The sequence below is a fragment of the Hevea brasiliensis genome, chromosome 11, assembly GCF_030052815.1.
Source record: "Hevea brasiliensis isolate MT/VB/25A 57/8 chromosome 11, ASM3005281v1, whole genome shotgun sequence".
Taxonomy (NCBI): Eukaryota; Viridiplantae; Streptophyta; class Magnoliopsida; order Malpighiales; family Euphorbiaceae; genus Hevea; species Hevea brasiliensis.
This window is the reverse complement of record NC_079503.1, coordinates 42,872,266-42,896,192: the sequence shown is the minus strand read 5'-3', so window position 1 is coordinate 42,896,192 and position 23,927 is coordinate 42,872,266. Positions and strand designations below refer to the sequence as shown.

At 35.8% G+C, this 23,927-nt stretch overlaps 1 protein-coding gene across 2 annotated transcripts in view; it reads left to right on the top strand.

Annotated features, from left to right (window-relative positions):
- LOC110671145 (potassium transporter 11) overlaps positions 1-21,979 on the top strand; it is a 35,291-nt gene extending 13,312 nt beyond the window's left edge. The window contains exons 1-7 of one of the 2 annotated variants that reach the window (XM_058130035.1): positions 7,220-7,236; positions 15,707-15,952; positions 16,856-16,906; positions 17,047-17,307; positions 17,460-17,627; positions 18,838-19,092; positions 20,885-21,979. In XM_058130035.1, coding sequence (XP_057986018.1) covers positions 15,913-15,952; positions 16,856-16,906; positions 17,047-17,307; positions 17,460-17,627; positions 18,838-19,092; positions 20,885-21,933 — 1,824 coding nt within the window. In that variant the 5' untranslated portion in view covers positions 7,220-7,236; positions 15,707-15,912 and the 3' untranslated portion in view covers positions 21,934-21,979. Of the gene's footprint in view, positions 1-7,219; positions 7,237-15,706; positions 15,953-16,855; positions 16,907-17,046; positions 17,308-17,459; positions 17,628-18,837; positions 19,093-20,884 lie in introns of those variants that run through there. The other variant, XM_021833519.2, reaches the window with a different exon arrangement.
- The last annotated feature ends 1,948 nt before the right edge of the window (positions 21,980-23,927 follow it).

Here is a 23,927-nt window from a genome sequence, read left to right as displayed (position 1 = left end):
TTACCTCAAGAAGATGTCAATTTTTCCTTTCGGTTATGTCATTTTGGGATGGGGTATCCATACAAGAAGACTGATCAAGAATGCCATTTTGTGTCATATAAGACTGAAATTGTGCTGAAAAGTATTTTTTGGTATTGTCACTTCTTCATATGCGCACAGAAATATTACATTGAGTTTTGATTTTATTACAAAAGGCACAAAAGATAAAAGATAACTCAGAATGATTTTTCATTAAATATAACCAGGTAACACGAGAGTAATCATCAATAAAAGTAACAACATAACGAAATTCAGTTTTAGAAGTAATAGAACAAGGACCCCAAACATCAGAATGATCTAACTCAAAAGGGGATGAAGCCCGTTTATTGACTCTAGACACAAAAGGCAAACGATGATGTTTTGCAAACTGACACGACTCACATTCTAGTACTGATAAAGACTGAAATTGAGGACACAATTTCTTCATGGTAGACAAAGAAGGATGGCCCAATCTACAATGAGCTTCAAGAGGTGTTAAAGTACTGGAGCAAACAAGCGACCGCGGTAAATGATTTTCCAGAATGTAGAGACCACCTGACTTACGTCCTCTACCAATAATCTGCTTCGTCGTAAGATCCTGAAACAAACACTGGTCAGAAAAAAAGAAAACAGAACAATTTAAGGTATAAGTTTACTAACAGAAAGTAGATTAAAAGAGAATTTTGGTAGACACAAAACAGATGACAAAGAAATTGACGAAGTCGGGTTCGCAGTTCCAGAACCCATGACACAAGAAGTAGAACCATCAGCTAAAGTAACAATAGAGGAAGTGAGATTAGACTGAAAAGTAGATAGAAGACTAGAATTACCTGTCATGTGATCTGTTGTACCAGAATCAATAACCCATTTGGATGAGGAAGACACAAGGCATGTAGTGGATTTACCCGACTCAGCGATCACAGTAACAGGGGAACTGGTAGGCTTTAGAGATGCCTGATACTTGAAAAACTGTGCAAAATCCTCTGCAGATACCAAAATAGTTTTCTTAGAGGAAGATACTGTAGAATTCTCTGCTGCCATATTTGCCATATGTGATCGTTGATTTTTCCTCTGAAGTTGCGGACAATTATATTTTGTATGGCCAGGCTCATGGCAATAATAACAAATGACACCTCTTGAGTCCTGATTAGAACTAGCCTCTCCATTACGTTGATGACTTCTGTTGCCTGTAATTCCTCCTCTACTTCCTCTTCTATTACCCTGTTATCCATTTGGATTACGGCTAATAAGAGTACTACTGACAGGCTGTGAAGATTGGGTACTCTCTGTGCGAAGGACCCGTGTGAACGTTTCATGCAAAGAGGAAATCTCAGAACTGGAAAGAATCTGAGATTTAACAGTCTCATACTCTGAAGGAAGGCCTGCAAGAAAACTCATAACAGCTAGTTGCTCCCGTTGGGCCTGCTGAACTTTCATATCAGGACTAAAAGGCAACAATACATTAAGTTCCTCATATACCCGTTTAAAATCCATAAAATAAGCCGTGAGAGACTTATCATTTTTCTCAACACGGTAGAATGCCGTACAAACATCATAAATACGGGAGATATTCCTTTTACCAGAATACATAAAATCTAAATAATCCATCAATTCCTTAACAAATTCATAGTGATTAATTAAACTAATTACCTCACTGTGAATCGAGTTCCGAAGCTGCAAAAACAATCGAGCATCCTTCCTTAGCCAAGTTTGTCGTGTATCATCCGTAGGTGGATCTTTAGTAAGGTGATCATCCTTATCAATGCTACGCAAATAGACCCTAACAGTCTTACTCTACTCCAGATAATTCGAACCATTAAGTTTGTGTTCCATAATCTTAGTCATCACCGGAATCACATAAAAAATAACATTCTTATTGTTTGCCATTTGTTGAGACAAAGAAAACTAACCGAAACGCTAATTTAAAGTGCTTACAGCAGCAAAATAACCCAAAATCACAAATCAAGCAAATACCGAAATAGGATCTGAGAGCCAAACCTCAGAAGTCCTTTAATGGTGTACTGGATCAGGCAACAGCACACAGTGGTGGAATGAGGTGGTTGAGGCGATGCCAGCGATGTTGATCGGAGTAGAATGTCGGTCGGCGGCCAAGGTCTCTTCTAAGCTGGGTGGTGAGAACAAATAGTCACTCTAGATAGATGACCTGCTCTGATACCATGTAGAAAGAGATGATTCTCCTTAATTTTAATTAATCTGTACTTGGGTATATATATATAATTGATTTCTATAATTGTGTTCTACTAATTAGGAAGAAATCCTAAATAAGAAATCCTCAATAAGAAATCCTAAATAGGAATACAGAATACAGAATATACAGAGAAATAATATAGTGATTGACTTTCCATAACAATGTTCCTATTGCTCTTAAAAAAGGAGCCAGGACTTATACTAAGCGTCATATTTCTAATTTTATTTCCTATGACTCCTTGTCTCCTTCCTATAAAGGATTTTTCTTGTCTGTTTCTTTTGTTACTATACCATAAGGGTGAAAAGAAACATGTCTTGATCCAAAATGGAAGGTAGCTATGTAGAGGAGATGAGGGCTTTGGCAAAAAATGAGACATGAGATATTGTTTCTCTTCCATCAGGGAAGAAACCAGTGGGATACAAATGGGTGTTCACAATTGGACATAAAGCAGGTGGTTTCATTAAAAAGGTATAAGGCGAGGTTAATGGCTAAAAACTTCACTCAAATGCATGGAGTGTATCATCAATAAACTTTTACCCTTGTTGCAAAAATGAATATCATCTTAAGAAAATTGATCGGGCCTAACTCACTCCTAAAACCTGGCTCAAGGGGAGGATGCACAAACATCTTATCCGAAACCAATGTGGGACAACACACCCTCCTCGTGCTCAGGCATGAACATTTGGGGAATAAAGTTTGTAACCAAATACATCTACAGGTGGCCCAACATTGAAGTAGGGTAGACCCTGATACCATCTTAAGAAAATAGGACAAACCTAACTTATCCTTAAAAGCTAGCTTAAGGGAAGGAGGCACAAACACCTTATCTCAAACCAATGTGAGACAAAATCCAAGCATATGGAGATGGATTGACGCTTCATAAAGGAGAAAATATTGAGTATCTCGCATGTGTCTTCAAAAGAACAGTTGGTCGACGTGTTCATTAAGGGTTTAGCAGTAATTTTTTCATACTATAGTTTGCAAGTTGGGCATGTGTGATATACATGAACTAACTTGAGGGGGAGTGTTGGGATCCTTGATTTGTTGTTGTATCCTTGATTTGTTGTTGTAGTAGATAAGTAGGATCTTATTTGATTATTCTTTCCTATTATATTATTTTTTTCCTATTTATCTTAGTTTCCTTATTAGGATAAATAACTTGAATATAAATAGGAGTATGTACAAAGAATTTCATATATGAAAAATACAGAGATTTCTCTCAAATACATTAATTTCAACATTGCTTTTGTATTTCTTCCCTTTCCACTAATAGATATTTGGGTTGGGTGTCCTTGCACTCAGCTATAAATCCAAGTTGGGTTTGAGTTACGGGTTGGAAAAACCTTCCCATCGTATCCATCCGCCTCTTGTCTGATAGTCACTATTCCGTTGATGCCAGTGGTACCTAATTGGTTCTAAGTCATCCTCCTCCTCCTCCTCCTCCTTCTCCTCTGAATATTCTTCATAAACATATTGTTGGTGTACAAGAATTGGTTGATATACACATCTTCTATATCTTTCATTGTGTGTATCTATAAAACTTGTTTGGTTCATAGTCATCTTCCTCCTTTGAGTCTTCCTCGCATATGTATTGCCTACATGCAAAACAAAGGTTTATTGATAGGGTCACCACGAGCTAACTTTACCCTTGGCCTTCTATCATCATATGATCCCTGTTTGTAGTGATTATCAAAGCATCAAGATGATCTACAATCTCTTCAAAGCGTCCCTTTATACGCTCGAATATGAGATCCATTCGTTGCCTCGTATGTTGCTCTTATCTTTGCAATGATTTGTACCTATGGTAAAGGGCTCTAGTTCCCCAATCATCATCGTAAGAACCACTATAATCGCTACCTCTACTAAGGTAACCCATCTCGATTGGGGCGATTTTCCCGTTCTGATACCACCTGACGTAGCGTGAAGTTCAAATAAACACACACACATAAAGAGTGAATATAAAGAGATAAATTTATGTTGGATTTTTTTTATTAATGAAAGCTGAATTGAAATAAGCAAATTTTATAGGTATTTATAGAGTTTTTGGTATTAATTAGGGGGTTTAGATAAATCTAATTAACAATATAAAGATATTGCTATAGGAAGTCAATTCTATAATTATGTAAATAATATCCTTTCTTAATTAGTTAGCATAATTATTAGTATATCTTCCCAATTAGAATACTTAATTATAGGATTTTTTGTATATAAATACCTTGTATCTCATTCAATAAAATACACTGAAAAATATTCACTTCACGGTATCAGAGCAACGTTGGGGAAGAAATTTTTTTGAGAAAACCATCAGAATCATTACTATGGAGTTAGGTCACCGTCTCAAGGTAACATTTATGTCTCACTGCTCATCCAAGAAGGAATACCCCTCGCTTGTGACCTCACCCAGAAAATCCGGTCTCTAGAAGGTCGGCAAGTGAGTCTCATGTGCCGGTATAAGTTCTTGTCGCCGTTCCACTCGCCGTGTGGAGGAGTTTCTGCCGTCCTGTGTCGCTCCAATTGCTCTTGTCGGCGTCGCCTTAGGTGTATACTGCATCCCTGTTAGCTGTTTTGTCATAAGGTGCTCTTGTGGAGGTGATTTGTCTTGGTCCACCTACTGTTGGGTATGTTTCTGGCTTCTGTTACGCTGAACTGCTTTAAAATTATGTCTTAAGGTGTATTTGCTGTGTTTATTGGTTTGCGAAAGGGGATTTCTGTGACTTGCTGTTTTGAATTTTTTTTAATGGCAGAAAGTAAAAGTGTAGTAGCTGATGTGATTCCTGTGATTATTAAAATTACGGAACACAAACATAATGGTTCTAATTATCTAGATTGGAGTTAGACTGTTAGGGTTTATTTGCGGAGTATCGATAAGGATGATCATCTCACTCAAAATCCACATATTGATGATACAAAGCAAACTTGAATAAGGAAAGATGCTCGTTGCTCTTGCAAATTCGAAATTCTATCAACAGTGAGGTAATTAGCTTAATTAATCAATGTGAGTTTGTTAAATAATTGATGGATTATTTATAATTCTTATATTTGGGTAAAGTAAATCTCTCGTATTTATGAGATATGTAAGGTATTTTATCATGTAAAGAAATAAGATAGGTTCGTCATAACCTATTTTATGGATTTTAAATATATCTATGAGAAACTTAATGTCTTATTGCCGTTTAGTCCTTATGTGAAAGTTCAACAAGTTTAACGAGAACAAATGGCTGTCATGAGTTTTTTGGCAGGTCTTCACCCTAGAGTTTGACACTACTAAATCTCAAATTCTTTCTGGTTCTGAAATTTTATCTCTGCATGATACTTTCTCAAGAGTATTCGGCACTGAAGCTTCCCAATTTTCCCAATCTGTTAATAGTGATCTTGTTAGTCGTATTGATAGTGGAAGGCAAAGTCATAGAGGAGGCAGTAAAGGAGTGTATAGTGGCAATAAGGGTAACCAGCGTAGTGTAGAGATTGCCCCTAGTCACCAGCGTGGTGGGGAGGTTGCCTCTAATCGTAACTCAGAAGGAATTGAATGTTATTATTGCCATGACCCAGGTCATACAAAAAGATATTGTCGAAAACTTTAGAATAAGAACCCACGATCTCGGACGGCCAATATGGTAGTTGATGACTCTTCAGTAACTCCTTTTGAGAAAGCAGTTTTAGTGTCAGCTGAAGAATATGTACAGTTCTCCCAGTATCAAGCATTTCTAAAGTCTTCTAGTTCTCCAGTTACTGCAATAGTTGAGTCAGGTAAATCTATTATATGCCTTATCTCCTCCAAATAGGTCATTGATTCTAGTGCTACAGACCACATGACAAGTAATTTTAGCATTTTATCTAACTTTCAACCTAATCATCCTTCATCGTCTGTCATTTTGGCCGATGAGTCCAAGTCTTGTGTCATTGGTTCTAGCATTGTAAATCTCACACCATCCATTTCTGTGTCATCTGTTTCCATTTCTTTGTCATCTGTTTTGTGTCTACCCAAATTTGCCTTTAATTTACTTTATGTTAGTAAACTCACTCGAGTTTTGTTATGAAAAGTCAATCACTATATTATTTCTCTGTATATTCTGTATTCTGTATTCCGATTTAGGATTTCTTATTTAGGATTCTTCCTAATTAGTAGAACACAATTATAGGAATCAATTGTATATATATACCCATGTACAGATTAATTGAAATTAAGGAGAATCATCTCTTTCTACAAGTCTTAAATTGTAGTGTCTCATTTTTTCTTGATCATTATTTGTTCTAGGATCTTACGACGAAGCAGATTATTGGTAGAGGATATGAGTCTGGAGACCTCTACGTCCTTGACAAATAGGTGCCAAGATCTCGTGTGTTCCAATAATTTAACTCCTCTTGAAGTCCATTGTCGATTGGGACATCCGTTTTATCTGTCTTAAAAAAGTTATGTTTACAGTTTTAGTCTTTGTCAGTTTTAGATTGTGAGTCATGTCAGCTTGCCAAACATCATCGTTTGCCTAAAGTGTCTCGAGTCAATAAACGGGCTTCATCTTCTTTTGAGTTAATTCATTATGATGTATGGGGTACATGTCCTGTTATTTCAAACTCTGGATTCAAGTATTTTGTTACATTTGTTGATGATTATTCTCGTGTTTGTTATTTTTAATGAAGAATCGTTCAGAATTATTTTCTTTTTTTTATTCCTTTTGTGCTGAGATTCAAACTCAATTTAATACCTCTATGCGTATATTGAGAAGTGATAATGCTAAGGAATCAGTAGAACACAATTATAGGAATCAATTGTATATATATACTCATGTACAGATTAATAAAAATTAAGGAAAATCATCTCTTTCTACTTGGTATCAGAGCAGGTAATCTATCTAGGGTGACTATTTGTTCTCACCACCCAGCTCAGGAGAGACCATGGTTGCCAACGGGCCGTTTCGATTCCGATCAACATTGCCGGCGTCGCCTCAACCCCCTTATTCCACCACTATGTGCTGTTGCCTGATCCAATACACCATTAAAGGACTTCTGAGGTTTGGCTCTCAGATCCTATTTCTGTATTTGCTTGATTTGTGATTTTGGGTTATTTTGCTGCTATAAGCACTTTGGATTAGCGTTTCGGTCAGTTTTCTTTGTCTCAACAAATGGTAGACAATAAGAATGTTATTTCTGATGTGATTCTAGTGATGACTAAGATCACGGAATACAAACTTAATGGTTCGAATTACCTGGAGTGGAGTAAGACTGTTAGGGCCTATTTGCGTAGCATTGATAAGGATGATCACCTTACTAAAGATCCATCTACGGATGATACACGACAAACTTGGCTAAGGGATGATGCTCGGTTAATTTTGTAGCTTCGGAACTCAATTCACAGTGAGGTAATTAGTTTAATTTATTACTGTGAATTTGTTAAGGAATTGATGGATTACTTAGATTTTCTGTATTTTGGTAAAGGAAATATCTCCCGTATTTATGTTGTTTATAAGGCATTCTACCGTGCTGAGAAAGAGAATAAGTCTCTCATGGCTTATTTTATGGATTTTAAATGGGTATATGAGGAACTTAATGTATTGTTGCCTTTTAGTCCTGATGTGAAAGTTTAGCAGGCCCAACGGGAGCAACTGACTGTTATGAGTTTTCTTGCCGGCCTTCCTTCAGAGTATGAGACTGCTAAATCTCAGATACTTTCCAGTTCTGAGATTTCCTCTATGCATGAAACGTTCACGCGGGTCCTTCGTACAGAGAGTACCCAATCTTCACAGCCTGCCAGTAGTACTCTTATTAGCCGTAATCCAAATGGACAACAGGGTAATAGAAGAGAAAGTAAAGGAGGAATTACAAGCAACAGAAGTAGTCAGCGTAATGGAGAGGGTAGTTCTAATCAGGACTCAAGAGGAGTCATTTGTTATTATTGTTATGAGTCTGGCCATACAAAATATAATTGTCTGCAACTTCAGAGGAAAAATCAGCGATCACAGATGACAAATATGGCAGCAGAAAATTCTACAGTATCTTCCTCTGAGAAAACTATTTTGGTATCTGCAGAGGATTTTGCACAGTTTTCCCAGTATCAGGCATCTCTAAAGCTTACGGTTCCTGTCATCGCAATCACGAGTCGTAAATTCACTACATGCCTTGTGTCTTCCTCATCCAAATGGGTTATTGATTCTGGTGCGACAGATCACATAACTGGTAATTCTAGTCTTCTATCTACTTTTCAATCTAATCTCACTTCCTCTACAGTTACTTTAGCTGATGGTTCTACTTCTTGTGTCATGGGTTCTGGAACTGCGAATTCGACTTCGTCAATTTCGTCATCTGTTTTGTGTCTACCAAAATTCTCTTTTAATCTACTTTATGTTAGTAAACTTACTCGTACCTTAAATTATTCTGTTTCCTTTTTTCCTGACCAGTGCTTGTTTCAGGATCTTACGACGAAGTAGATTATTGGTAGAGGATGTGAGTCAGGTGGTCTCTACATTTTGGAAAATCATGTACCGCGGTCGCTTGTTTGCTCCAGTACCTTAACACCTCTTGAAGCTCATTGTAGATTGGGTTATCCTTCTTTGTCTACCATGAACAAGTTGTGTCCTCAGTTTCAGTCTTTATCAGTACTAGAATGTGAGTCGTGTCAGTTTGCAAAACATCATCGTTTGCCTTCTGTGTCTAGAGTCAATAAACGGGCTTCATCTCCTTTTGAGTTAGTTCATTCTGATGTTTGGGGTCCTTGTTCTGTTACTTCTAAAACTGGATTTCTTTATTTTGTTACTTTTATTGATGATTACTCTCGTGTTACCTGCTTAAGAGTTGTTTTCTATCTTTTGTGCCTTTTGTAATGAAAACAAAACTCAATTTAATATTTCTGTGCGCATATTAAGAAGTGACAATGCCAAAGAATAATTTTCAGCACAATTTCAGTCTTATAGGGCACAAAATGGCATTCTTCATCGGTCTTCCTGTGTGGATACCCCATCCCAAAATGACGTGGCCGAAAGAAAAAATCGGCATCTTCTTGAGGTAACTCGTGCTCTTCTTTTTCAGATGAAAGTTCCTAAACATTTTTGGGCGGATGCAGTTTCTACAGTCTGTTTTTTGATCAATCGTATGCCGTCTTCTGTCCTTAATAGGGATATTCCTTATACTGGTTTGTTTCCTACAAAATCTTTATTCCCTATTGAACCTCGTATTTTTTGTTGTACCTATTTTGTGTGTGATGTTCATCCACAGGTTACTAAATTAGATCCAAAGTCTCTCAAATGTGTCTTTCTTGGGTACTCCCGGCTGCAAAAAGGGTACCGCTGTTTCTCTTATACTCTTAATCGTTATCTTGTTTCTGCAGATGTCACATTTTTTTAGTCCATTCTATTTTTTCCTCAATCATCTGTGTATGAGAGTCGGGGGGAGGAGGATGATCTCTTAATATATACTGTCCAACGACTGTCTAGTCCTCTCCCACAGCCTATTCCTTCTGTCTCTAGACCTACTCCACCTCCCGTTGTTCATGTTTATTCTAGGAGATTGGAGATTCCTGACTCAGATCCTTCACTAGCTACTTTGTTGGGAGATACTGTACCTCATACTGATCATGATTCTGATTTAGACTTACCCATTGCTCTTCATAAAGGTAAATGTTCATATACTTACCCTATCTCTTCTTTTGTTTCTTATAACCAATTCTCTTCTTATTCTTGGTGTTTTGTTACTTCTTTAGACTCTGTTCCTATCCCTAATACTGTGAGTGAGGCATTATCTCATCCTGGCTGGTGTGCTGCTATGAAAGAGGAAATGGAGGCTTTAGATGCTAATGGTACATGGGAACTGTTGCCTTTGCCCACTGGTAAGAAAGTTATTGGTTGCAAATGGGTATTTACAGTAAAAGTAAATCCTGATGGTTTTGTGTCTAGGTTAAAAGCACGCCTTGTAGCAAAAGGATATGCTTAGACATATGGGGTTGATTACTCTAGCACTTTATCTCCTGTAGCTAAACTTATTTCTGTTCGCTTGTTGATCTCTTTAGTAGCTACATATGATTGGCCCCTGCACCAATTGGATATCAAGAATGCATTCTTTCATGGTGATCTTCATGAGGATGTATATATGGAGCAACCACCTAAGTTGGTTGCTCAGGGGGAGTTGGGTAAAGTTTGTAGGCTTCGGAAGTCTCTTTACGGCTTGAAACGAAGTTCTAAGGCCTGGATTGGGAGATTTAGTGAAGCAGTACAGGAATTTGGTATGCAAAAGAGTAAGTGTGATCACTCAGTATTTTATAAGCAATCTGAGGCTGGTATAATTCTCCTAGTAGTCTATGTGGATGTGATTGTCATCACTGGGAGTGATTCTGCAGGTATTTCATCTCTTAAAACCTTCCTCCAAATCCAGTTTCAGACCAAAGACTTGGGATTGTTAAAGTATTTCTTGGGTATTGAAGTTATGAGAAGTAAGAAGGATATTTTCTTGTCTCAAAGAAAATATGTCCTTGATTTATTGACAGAGACTGCTAAGCCTTGTAGTGCACCAATGACTCCAAATTTACAACTGTTAGCAGGGGATAGTGAGTTGCTTGAAGATCCAGAGAGATAAAGGAGATTGGTAGGAAAATTGAACTACCTTACAGTCACTCGTCCTGACATTGCTTATGCCGTTAGTGTGGTAAGTCAGTTTATGTTTTTCCTAGTTGTTGCTCATTGGGAAGCCTTGGGACAAATCTTGTGTCATCTGAAGGGCGCTCCAGGAAGAGGTTTGTTATATGGTAATCATGGGCATTTGAATGTTGAATGTTTTTCAAATGCCGACTGGGCTGGATCTAAGGTTGACAGGAGGTCAACTACTAGATATTGCATTTTTGTTGTAGGAAATTTGGTGTCTTGGACAAATTTGCTGAATCCGAATACAGAGCCATGGCACAATCAGTATGTGAGGTAATGTGGATACTTCAATTACTAGATGAGACAGGTTTTAAGACCTCCCTGCTTGCAAAATTGTGGTGTGATAATCAAGCTGCTCTCCATATTGTTTCTAATCTGGTGTTTCATGAGCGGACCAAACATATTGAGATTGATTGTCACTTTATTCGTGAAAAGATTCAACAACAGATCATCTCAACAGGACATATTAAAACTGGAGAGTAGTTAGGAGATATTTCATAAAAGCTCTGAATGGAGCTAGGATTGACTACATTTGTAACAAGTTGGGCATGATTAACATCTATGCTCCAACTTGAGGGGGAGTGTTATGGAAAGTCAATCACTATATTATTTCTTTGTATATTCTGTATTATGTATTCCTATTTAGGATTTCTTATTTAGGATTTCTTCCTAATTAGTAGAACACAATTATAGGAATCAATTGTATATATAAACCCATGTACAGATTAATTGAAATTAAGGAGAATCATCTCTTTCTACAGCGTGCTGCAATGGAAGAGGAAATGGTGGTTTTAGATACTAATGGTACTTGGGAATTGGTACATCTGCCTCTGGATAAGAAAGCTATTGGATTTAAATGGGTTTTTATAGTCAAAGTGAATTCCGATGGTACTGTGGCTTGTCTCAAGGCTCGCCTTGTTGCTAAAGGATATGCTGAGACTCATGGGACTAATTACTCTGACACTTTCTCTCCTGTTGCTAAACTAGTTTCTGTTCGCTTGTTTGTTTCCTTGGCAGCTAGATATGATTGGCCTTTACATCAGTTAGATATCAAAAATGCTTTTCTTCATGGTGATCTGCAGGAGGAAGTTTATATGGAGCAACCACCAGGTTTTGTTGTTCAGGGGGAGTTAGGCAAAGTTTGCAGTCTTTGAAAAATTCCTTTATGGCTTGAAACATAGTCCTCGAGCTTGGTTTGGCAGATTCAGTGAGTTAGTTTAGCAGTTTGGTATGCAGAAGAGCAAGTCTGATCATTCTGTGTTTTATAGACATTCTAAATCTGGACTAATCTTACTTATAGTATATGTTGATGATATTGTCATTACTGGAAATGACTCTACAGGCATTTCATCGCTTAAGTCATTCCTTTAGACTCAGTTTCAAACAAAATATTTGGGTTTGTTGAAATATTTTTTAGGCATTGAAGTTTCAAGGTGTAAGAAAGACATCTTCTTATCTTAGAGGAAGTATGTCCTTGATTTATTGGCGAAAATAGGAAAATTATGTACTAAACCATGCAATGCACCAATAACTCCCAACCTTTAGCTCACAGCAGGAGATGGTGAACTATTTGAGGACCCTGAGATATATAGGAGATTGGTTAGCAAACTTAATTATCTCACAGTGACTCGTCCAGATATTTGCATAGTAAGTTAGTGTTGTAAGTCAATTTATGACATCTTCTACTGTTAAGCATTGGAAGCTTTGGGGCAAATTTTATGTTACTTGTGTTGTCCCAAAATAGTCCAAGAGGGGGGTGAATTGGACTTTAACAATTTTTCGGCCCTTGCTTGTAGCCTAATGAAAAATTGTGGCTTTGTTCAACTAGGTGCTCCTTGATATATAACGACAGTGATATGTATTTCAATAAAGTGTTCCTAAATTGCAATTCAAGCTTTAATCAATATTTATAGCAATTTTTAACATAAAATGCATCATAAGATATTTAACTAGTTTCTCATCATACTCATAAATTCTCAAATATACCAACTCAATTTATTCATTCAACATTCAATGTCATGTATAAAAATTAAATTGCACAAAAGTAAAGAGGTTAAGGTTAGAGAGATCAAATACAATGATTTTTATAGTGGTTCGGCTTAACTAGCCTACATCCACTCTCTCAAAAAACTCTCTTTGAGTCTTCTCTCTACTATTTGCTCTTTTAAAGGCAAGAGACCAAAAGCCCTTTACACTTTTTCAACACCAAGCTTTTACCAAGGTAGCTTGAATCTTTGACAAGTGCTATTTCAAGCACTCACACTCTCAAGCTTCAATAGGTGTTTGTACAACCTCTCTTAAATGCAATTCAAAGTTTTAGTACTCACTCTCACTTAATACAAATCAAGCTATAAAGAAGAGATGAGTAGATTTGCCAATGGTAGCTCAAAGACTTTAAAGCTCTTGAATGAAGCAATAAATGAAAAATCAAAGTTGGAGTTCAAATGTAAGCTTTCATCAAATGTAAAATGAAGTAAAGAAGGTGTATTTATAGTCCCAAATCATTTTAGTCCGTTTGAAACCTTTTTGGAACGTTATACACTATGCTCAAGACAAAATAGCCGTTATTTTGTCTTTTTGTGCGAAGTTGAGCAACTCTGATCATTTAGTAAACTAATGAAATTTTAGCAACAGTAGTAAATCAGTTAGTAAACTAATGTTTTATCAAACTCATTAGCAAACTAATGTTTTAGCAAATAAGTTAGCAAACTAATACAACAGCTGCATGTCTCAATTTGTAATATTTTAAAAAATATGATTTAGACCTTAAGAAAAAATATTTTCCAATAGTAATATCCAAGGTCATGATAAGAGAAAATTTTTTTAAAAGAAAATTTAATTTTGAGCTCCATTAGACTAAACTTTCATCTATTCTTTTCACATAAGTCCTAAGACTCAATTTCTAACTCTATGTCTTTCATACCTTTACCTTGAGTCTTGGCTTACATAATCTTGTCATTTCTCATCTTGGATTTGTCTTGATATGCCTTTCAGTATTCTTCCTCCTTAGATGCAATTTCAAAGATTCTTTATGAATAAGAGAAAGAATCTACACATCACTTTAAAGTTGGGTTAGATAGATTCTATTTGAGTTTTGTTATCATAAAAATCAATGCTCATTTTGAGCTACACGGGGTCAACAACTTGAAGGGTGCTCCAGGTCATGGTCTTTTATACAGCAATCATGGGCACTTAAATATTGAGTGTTTTTCATATGCAGATTGGGCAGGTTCAAAGATTTGTAGGAGATCCATTACAGGATATTGTATCTTTGTTTGAGGAAATTTAGTATCTTGGAGAAGTAAGACATCGACTATAGTTTCTCGTTCGAGTGCTGAATCAGAATATCGAGTTATGGTTCAAGCTGTGTCTGAAGTAATGTGGACACATCAGTTATTAGAAGAAGTGGGTCTTGAGACCTCATCTCCTGCCAAACTATGGTGTGGCAATGAAGCCGCTCTCTATATCGCCTCAAATCCAGTGTTTCATGAGCGTACTAAGCATATTGAAATTGATTGTCACTTCCTTCGAGAAAAGATTCAACAGAAGATCATCTCAACAGGGCATATCAAAATCGGGGAACAGTTAGGAGATATCTTCACAAAGGCTCTGAATAGGGCTCGGGTTAACTACAGTTGCAACAAGTTGGGCATAATTAATATCTATGCTCCAACTTGAGGGGCAGTGTTATAGAAAGTCAATCCTATAATTATGTAAATAATATTCTTTCCTAATTAGTTAGCTAATTAGTTAGCATAATTATTGGGATATCTTCCCAATTAAAATACTTAATTATAGAATTCTTTGTATATAAATACCTTGTATCTCATTCAATAAAATATATAGAAAAATATTCACTTCAGATATAAATAAAATAGGAATTAATCTATTCCTAGATAGAATAGGAAAACATAATTAAATCCTAAATAGAGTTGGAGAGTTACTAAATTAATTCTAATAAATTCCCATAGCTGCTGGGAGTCTTTCCATGAAGTCCCAAGTAAAATGGGACTGTTGGAGATTTAAAAAAAAAAAAAAAAATGTGGCTGCTCTTGCTGGGACAGAAAACACATCTCCACAAGCTGCAACAGAGGGAAACACTAGTTTCTGACTCACTCTGGGTGTGTTCTTGACTGCTGGAACACACCAGGGGTGTGCTCTTTGCTGTTTGGCCCCGCATCATTTTTCCTTGACAGTGAATTTGTTTGGTAGAGTATGCTTACAACCAATCACATTAAAGTTTGTGTTCTTTATTTTGTGTGAGTGTGAATTTCACAACATATAATAAAATAGGAAGAAACATGGATCCCATTACTCTATTTTGTCTTATATATTGTGTGATTGACACTAGGAAAAATCATTATGTTAGTTCTCCTTTTATGGCCTAAGATTTAGATATCTAATTAATGCCCATTTTCGTAAAAAAGTTTCATTCCTATAATTGTCTTTTTGAAATTTTTTTAAATAAGTATTCTATATGTAGTTGTGCAAATGGAAAGAAAGCTATAAAGAATTGTTAAAGCAAAACCTGTTAACTTTTATGTGCTTACGGACAAAATGAATTTTTAATAAAAGTTGCAATTGTTCTTCTTATCCTGTTAAACTGAAATATTTCATTGAACGTTTATTTTGTGCTATTTGATTTAGAACATAGCGTGCGAGGCCAAAGGATTTTTTTTTTTTTTTTTGTTGTGTCATTTTGCCTTTTTAGTTTAGAAATTGTCCAATGTATTTTTATTATTTACTATATGATTACAACATATTCCTAGTAACGCAGATATCATATTGTCTTCCTGTTGATGTTATTGAGGCTCCTTGTTCCAGAGCAACTGAGCTTATCCCTGCTTATGAACAGGTGGGACATTAGCTCTTTATTCTTTGCTTTGCCGGCATGCAAAAGTAAAAACTATTCCAAATCAACACCGGACAGATGAGGAGCTTACAACGTATAGTCGTTCTACTTTCCATGAACAATCATTTGCTGCGAAAACTAAGCGATGGTTGGAGAGACACCATTCGAGAAAGAATGCTCTTCTTATTCTTGTCCTTGTTGGCACTTGTATGGTGATTGGGGATGGGATTCTCACTCCTGCTATATCTGGTACATTCATGCTAGCCCGTAAAGCCATTTAGTTGTGTTTATCTGTTCATCTACAAATAATGCTTCCATAGATGTTATGTATACCATGTCTATTTCTGTGTTTTAAAGCAAATCAGTGCAAGAAATAGCCAAAAATAGTCAATTGAGCACAAGACTAAGATGCGAAAATGGTTTATAGGCTTGTCAAAATTTGCAAGATAGTTATAAATTGAAAGAATATTGTTCTTTCATTTTCAGATATTGCTCAGTATATTCTAAATTCTAATATATCTCATCCAGCGCCTTGAAGTGACAAAACATAATGCTTTCGGTAGACAAATCACGTGGATATGGTTTCTGAGTACCCTATATTCCAAGTATTCTGTGATATTTCAATAGCCTTTTCATGGATAATGGCTCTGGTCTGGGGACGTGCATATTATTAAGAATAAAAGCTTTTGAAATGTAAAATGCTCTAGAATTTTAGAGACTTGCATTGCAATGTAAAATGAAAAAGTATTACATTGTAAACCCCAACTTTTTAAACGAGTGATTGATAGTTTTATATATTTAGACCTTCAAATGTTTTTGATTGAGTTTCATGAAACATTGTTTGAAGATTTGAGTTCAGAAACACTGGCTAAAGAATTACTTGATTGAAGTTTTTCAGTTGACACACTGAGTGACACTGGTCTGCATTACTGGTGAATCAGAAAATCAAAATCATAAGTCATAAGACTTAGACTTCCATTTGATTTTTGAGTGCAGCATATGGCATGTGCTAGTGATATACATCTGGGTTATATAGAAAAGTTACAAAGAACTTTTGAGCTTATATCTTTGATTTTACTGACATGATACAATATGTTTTTCCTTGTCCTTTTTAGTTCCTACGAATATCTTTAACCATACTACTTCTGACAGTTCTCTCAGCTGCTGGTGGGATCAAGGTAGACCACCCCAATATCAGTAATGGTATCTTTCTTCTCCTGAAAATGAACAAATCTTAGCTTTCTCTTCCCTCTGACTGCCTCCCATTCTGTTGTTCATCATCTATATTCACCACCAATTTAAATTATGAAACTTTGATTGTTGTTCGACTTTCTTTGTTGCAGATGTTGTCGTAGTTGTTGCTGTTGTAATATTAGTAGGTTTGTTTAGCATGCAACATTATGGAACAGATAAAGTTGGCTGGCTGTTTGCTCCCATTGTGCTACTATGGTTTCTCTTAATTGGGGGCATTGGCATATTCAACATCTGGAAGTATGATAGCAGTGTTCTGAAAGCTTTTTCACCTGTATATGTTTATCGGTATTTAAGAAGGGGTGGTAAAGAGCGTTGGACCTCCCTTGGAGGTATTTTGCTTAGTATAACAGGTAATTGTTCATTGTTTAGTTCTTTCAAATTTATTTGAATTTCTTGTTGCAATAATCCTTTTCAGCCCTTGTTTTTTAACATTTGGTGAAGATTATAATATAGTGTATGGAAGTGTTCTTAACTTCTGATTACCATTTATTAATCATCACAGGCACAGAGGCCCTTTTTGCAGACTTAGCCCATTTTCCAGTTTCAGCTATACAGCTTGCTTTTACAATGGTTGTATTTCCATGCCTTCTTTCAGCCTATTCTGGACAAGCTGCTTATCTTATGCAGAACTCAGACCATGTGAAAGATGCGTTTTATCGTTCTATACCAGGTTTGATCTGAACTATTCCAGGTTTTAGAAGAAAGCTGATTATTGTTGTGATAACTGTATTCTTCAAACACGGGGAAAAAAACTTGAAAGGCTAAATGACTGAAAAAAAAAAAATCCCAACCTTTTTGTGCATTTTCAATTTTAGCCGAACCTTTTAATTTGGGTAATCTTGCCCAAGATTGCAAAATTAGCTTCAATTATACCCTTTGGTCAAAATTGAAGATAAAAAATAATATTACATTATTTTCAATTACACCCTCAAAGAGTTACATTTTATTCACTTGTTTATTAGCACAACATAAGAGTGCATATTTATAATGAAAGATACAATATATATATGGCATCCCATAAATCACTTCTTGATAGTAGCATCAATCAAGCCAATGATTTTGCTAATCAATCACCTGATTTTCTCATTCATATCCCTTGAATTGAAGGAAAATATCTTCAATTCCATCAATCATCAATTCCATGCCCAGCCTGCTTTATTATGGGCCTAAGTGAAGTCTGGACTGGTAGGTTAGCACATGATTTGCACTTTTGTGGGCCAGGCAGGTCTTCAAATGTGTTGCAGGTCTACAAATTTCTAGTTTGGAGAAACTATGTTGTACATCTGTGATTCCATGTAGGATAACTTACATAGAATGGCAGGCCAACAGAGAATGCACATATATGGACAAGTGGATAAACTTATAATCGCTCTACGTGTCCATTTTTTATTGGCTTGTCATTCCATGTGAATGCTTACGTGGAATAACTGCTGAAAATTATAATTTCTTGCTGGTTTGAGTATAAGTTTAGCATGTAAAAAATTTTATGCTTCATTATAATATCTTCAACTTCTTTGTGTAAGCTTGAATGAAAATATGGGTTCTTATTTGCTACTATAAGTTGTCAAAAAACTACTCAACGTAAAAGCTCAAATTTATAGGTGAGATTCCTAAGAATAGTTTTAAATTTCTAATACATCCCCACATACAAATCCCACTAGGCTTGAATTGTAAGCAAGGAAATGCTCATTTTACCTTGTGCTTAAATGTTTAATCAATCGGTTGGGGCAGCCAAGATTCGAATTCTGTTTCTTTTTGTTTGACAGGTTTTAATACCATGTCAGAAAACTACTCCACAAGTGCCTCAAGAAGAGTTTTATATCTCTAATATAAGTGTTTGCTTTAGATTCTAATTTATACCCTCTATTTTCTTTCTACAGATAGCATATATTGGCCAGTGTTTATTGTTGCAACTGCAGCTGCTATAGTTGCAAGTCAGGCCACAATATCTGCAACGTTTTCAATAATCAAGCAGGCTCATGCACATGGTTGTTTCCCAAGAGTCAAAGTTGTACATACATCAAAGAAGTTCCTTGGTCAGATATATGTTCCTGATATAAATTGGATTCTTATGATTCTTTGCATTTGTGTGACTGCTGGGTTCAATAACCAAAGCCAAATTGGAAATGCCTATGGTAAGTTTATCTTTATTGGATGATATAATTTTTTTCCAATCTTTATTTGTTGTGCCAATTCTGTTTCCAAGCCAGGAAGGTCACAACAAACTAGCAGTCCTGGTAATAAAGCATACATGTTATGTTAAGAATTTAAAAGGATTCTCTTTTATGCATAGGCATCGTAAAGCTGTTATTTTGAAAGATTCTTTACTTGTTTTTGTTGGCCAAAAAAAAAAAGAAATTGGTTACTTCATGTTTTAAAATATTAAATAATTAAGACCAAACAGAAAATGTAAGATCAGTCAATTTATAACGTAGTTCAGGGCTTGGAAAGCGGACATTACTGGCTTATCTTTTTCTAATGATATTTATTGCTAAGTGCTTACTTACCTTATGCTTTTTCCTAACTATTATTTAAAAAGAAATTTAATTTATACGAACTTTTATTATGGCTTTTCACTTGAGTCGGTTCTAAATATTTAGGTCTGAGGTCTGACAGAACATCCAACCAGTGGGATTGATGCACACTCACACATCCCACCAACTACATCTTTGCATTTGATGAGAATTAACATATAGATACTCAGCTGGAGCCTACGTATAAAATCCTGTGGAGTTTATTTCATTGGAAAAATAATAATTGATGACCATGAGGTTATGTGATATCTTGATTATTAAAATAGAATGTGTCTGTTATTAGTGCACACAAATTTTGCTGCTTCTCCTTCTTTGCTCTTTCTTTTTTTTTTTTTTTTTTTTTGTGCGTGTGTGGAGGGTAGTGGACCTGGTCTAGGGATTCGAATTTTGATCAAAACATCTTTATGAGTTCATTGAATGAGTAGAAATTGAGAGGATGTCATTTACCATTGAAGCCATAATGGCACAACCCAACCCCATTTAAATGACAGGACAGAGTCTATGAAGGTTTAGTAGTTTAATATGTGGGTCCACAAATATTGTTATGGGAAGCAGACCAAAAAATTCAGATTGAATCCAACTCATAACTGGATTGAAGGATTACTTTGAAATTGTTGTGTTCTGCCAGTCCTCCCTCCTGTCCTACACTCAAAAAGTTGCAAATCACAACATTTTCATCCCATTAGGTCAAACGCATTGGTGAAATTCTAGTTGCTTAGTAACATAGGCTGATATCTTTGAACCCTATTTTATCTGCGGCAATCTTACCATCAAGTTAAGACACCATTGGTAGCAACGAACATTTCATTTGACTCTTCCATGTGCAAATGTGCTTTTTGCAGCCTGTTGAGTAACAGAAGTCTCTTGCATATCTGAAGAAATAATTAGTATGAAGCAGTTCCAGGTCAAATTTCACATGGAAAATTCTGATAATTTGTGGTGGTTCTTTTTCATGATTCTTTTCTTTCACAGTTATGAGGCCTTTCCAGTCTTTTTGGGAACATAGAAAATGGGAGGAAAGAAAATAACTTGGAAATGACATTTTCCTTTTTGAGGAAAGAAAGGGAAAATAGGAAGAAAGAAACTAACCATAAATTTTCTTCTCGGGTAAACAAATGTCATTAATTTGGAGTTTATGAGAGAGGAAAGTGCTCCTTTCGATGTAAATTTCTTGTCCTTGAAATGTAACTTCATAAAAGGACAAAATTGTAAATTTCAATTGCAATACTTCAATAAATTTACCAGGAGATAACAACTTTTTCATCACTTCTTGTTTCCTTCTAGTTTTCTCCCATCCAAACATAAGTTAAAAATTTCTTTCCCTACATTTTCTTTGCCTCCACAATCTTTTCTCTCATTGCACTAAATTGAGCAAAATTGTGTGCATAAACAGGGACAGCTGTGGTGATTGTCATGCTGGTAACCACATTGCTTATGGCTCTAATCATGATACTTGTGTGGCGCTGCCATTGGATTCTTGTCCTGCTTTTCACAGGCTTATCACTGGTTGTGGAATGCATTTACTTTTCTGCTGTACTCTTCAAAGTTGATCAAGGTGGGTGGGTTCCCCTTGTGATTGCTGCAGCCTTTCTTGTCATCATGTATGTGTGGCATTATGGTACGGTGAAAAGGTATGAATTTGAGATGCATAGTAAGGTTTCTATGGCATGGATTGTTGGGCTTGGCCCCAGCCTAGGACTGGTAAGAGTTCCTGGAATTGGACTTGTGTACACCGAGTTAGCAAGTGGGGTTCCCCACATCTTTTCTCACTTCATCACAAATCTACCTGCTATCCATTCTGTTGTTGTTTTTGTATGCGTTAAGTACCTTCCCGTCTACACAGTTCCTGAAGAAGAGAGATTCCTGGTCAAGCGTATTGGACCAAAGAATTTCCACATGTTCCGTTGCGTTGCAAGGTATGGCTATAAAGACTTGCATAAGAAAGATGAGGAATTTGAGAAAAAACTCTTCGATAACCTCTTCTTGTTTGTCCGGCTTGAGTCTATGATGGAAGGGTGTTCAGACTCAGATGAGTATAGTTTATATGGTCAGCAAACTCAGCAATCAAGAGAAGCCCTGTTGAATGATCATAATGGAAATACAACTTCTTCTGCAGTAGATTCCATAATTTCATCTGTAGATTCAATCGTGCCCATTAAGTCACCTGTAAATCCAAATTATACCGTTGCGTCATCAGGTCAAACAAGCAGCAGCCAAATGGAGGTTGATGAGTTAGAATTTTTGAATAGTTGCAGGGATGCTGGGGTGGTGCACATACTAGGGAATACGGTGGTGAGAGCAAGGAGGGATTCAAGGTTCTACAAGAAGATAGCTGTTGATTATATTTATGCGTTTCTTAGGAAGATATGTAGGGAGAACAGTGTGATTTTTAATGTTCCTCATGAGAGTCTCTTGAATGTGGGACAGATATTCTATGTATAATTTTTTTTGCTGTCATTGGTTAATACAAGAAAGTAAAACTTTTTTCCCCCTTAATATATATATATATATATATATATATATATATATATATATATATATATATATCTTAATTGGAATAGTTTTTCTATGAGGCAAGGATACATTATTTACTTCTTGAACGTCAATGGTCAAGTAGCTACTTGCTTCAGAAGCAGCAAAAGTGAGCTTTAAAGCTGTTGTTGAGAATGAGAAAATATTTTTAAATATCTTAATTAAAGAGTACTGAAAATTAATTTAAAGTTAATTTTGATATTTTTTAATTATAATGATTCTAAAATAAAAATATAGCTTTTTTCTCGATTGCTTTCAGTAATATTTAAATGATGTTTTTGGGAAAAACGAATTTTTATCTCAATATCAAACAGGGTACGAATTTTTATCAGAGTATCAAATAGGGAGTAAGTGAAAGATATCCAGTGATTTTACGTGATTCACTTCGTGGTAAAGTGATACCTTAAATTAGAGTACCATTAGGAAACCATTGCATTTTTAGTAATGTCGTTCATATGTGCTGACATGGCATAAATATTCAATTAAAAAATATTTTTATTCCTTCAGCTGCCACAATTTCCAAATACCGAGCACTACTCTTCTTATGACAAAAAGACTCCAATGCACACTTGAAGCTCTCTCTTGGGGCTCATGCAGGTATCCAACAATGTGAGACACCATTGTTCTGTTTTATTACTACACATCAACATCAAATAACATTGCTGGCAATGGAGCTGGTGGGTGAGACCAACAAGGGAGTGGAGGTGGTTATGGTGATACTAAGGGGAATTCAGGCTATGGAAATGAAGCCTCGAGGTTTGACTTTGCAAGTATCTAGTGGTCAGGGTGGTGGTCATTCATGGCAGGCACCGCAATAGTGATTGATGATGCCTCAAGTTTTGCAGGAATTCATATTCAAGCATCTATTCATATTTTAGTGGTGGAAGAACAAATGTATCATGATAGTAGATACTGGGAATGGTTGGGTTGCTTGAAACCTTGGTTGTAGTTTGCAATAGTTTTCTGCTGGTTTATAATGGCTAATAGTTTCACGTAGTGGCAATTTCTTTTCTATTAGTCTTTGAAGTTTGATCTCAAGTCACAATTGTTAACTTCAAGTTATTTATTGTTTTATAAAAAAGAAAATCACAAAATTAGTCATACTCTGTTTTTTTATGAGAAAAACAGGGTTGAACAGAGTAAGGAAGAACACATGAATATGGATGAATGTTGTGCACTTTAGTTCTTTTGAATAAACATTACACTAAACAACGATAACCAAAAATAGTATCAAAAGGGCCCGAGGCTGTCAACCATTAAAATTTGAATTTAGTTTCTTCTGCACTTTTTAACTCCTTATTTTCAACGTTGTTTTAGATCAATTTATAGAAAAGAAAAAGAGAAAGGGCGTATTGTCTTACTTCCGGTCATAGGGTACATTGATAAGGTTTACATTTCTAGGAATGTCACTTTAAATTAGTGACTTGTATCTGTCTGGAAAAGTCGGCCAATGCATTGATTTGTTACAATTGAATAGCATTTGCATTTCCTGTTGTAGCAACTTGTAATAGCTTGTAGTTCTATGATATTAGAACTCCCAATGACTTCACTCAATTATCACATAACTAATCAATAAATTCAATCTTTTTTTGTGAAATATGATGATAAAAAATTTGGTGATTATAAAGGTTATCCACAGAGAAGTAAAAAAAGTACTTTATTTTATAGTTAATTTGAGGCGTTGATAAATAATGTTTTAATGCCTGATCTTCTGTGAAAAGCTAAAAATTTTCCTATAATTTACTATTCCCTTTCTTTTGAAAATTTATTCAGCAATATTTGATTTGGGCTTTCTCAAAACTTAGTACAATTACTTGACAACCATGAGTAGCTTAACAACGAGTTTAATAGCTCGAATACTTGCCATTCCCAATCAATGCCCAGTAAGACAATATTTTCGCCTA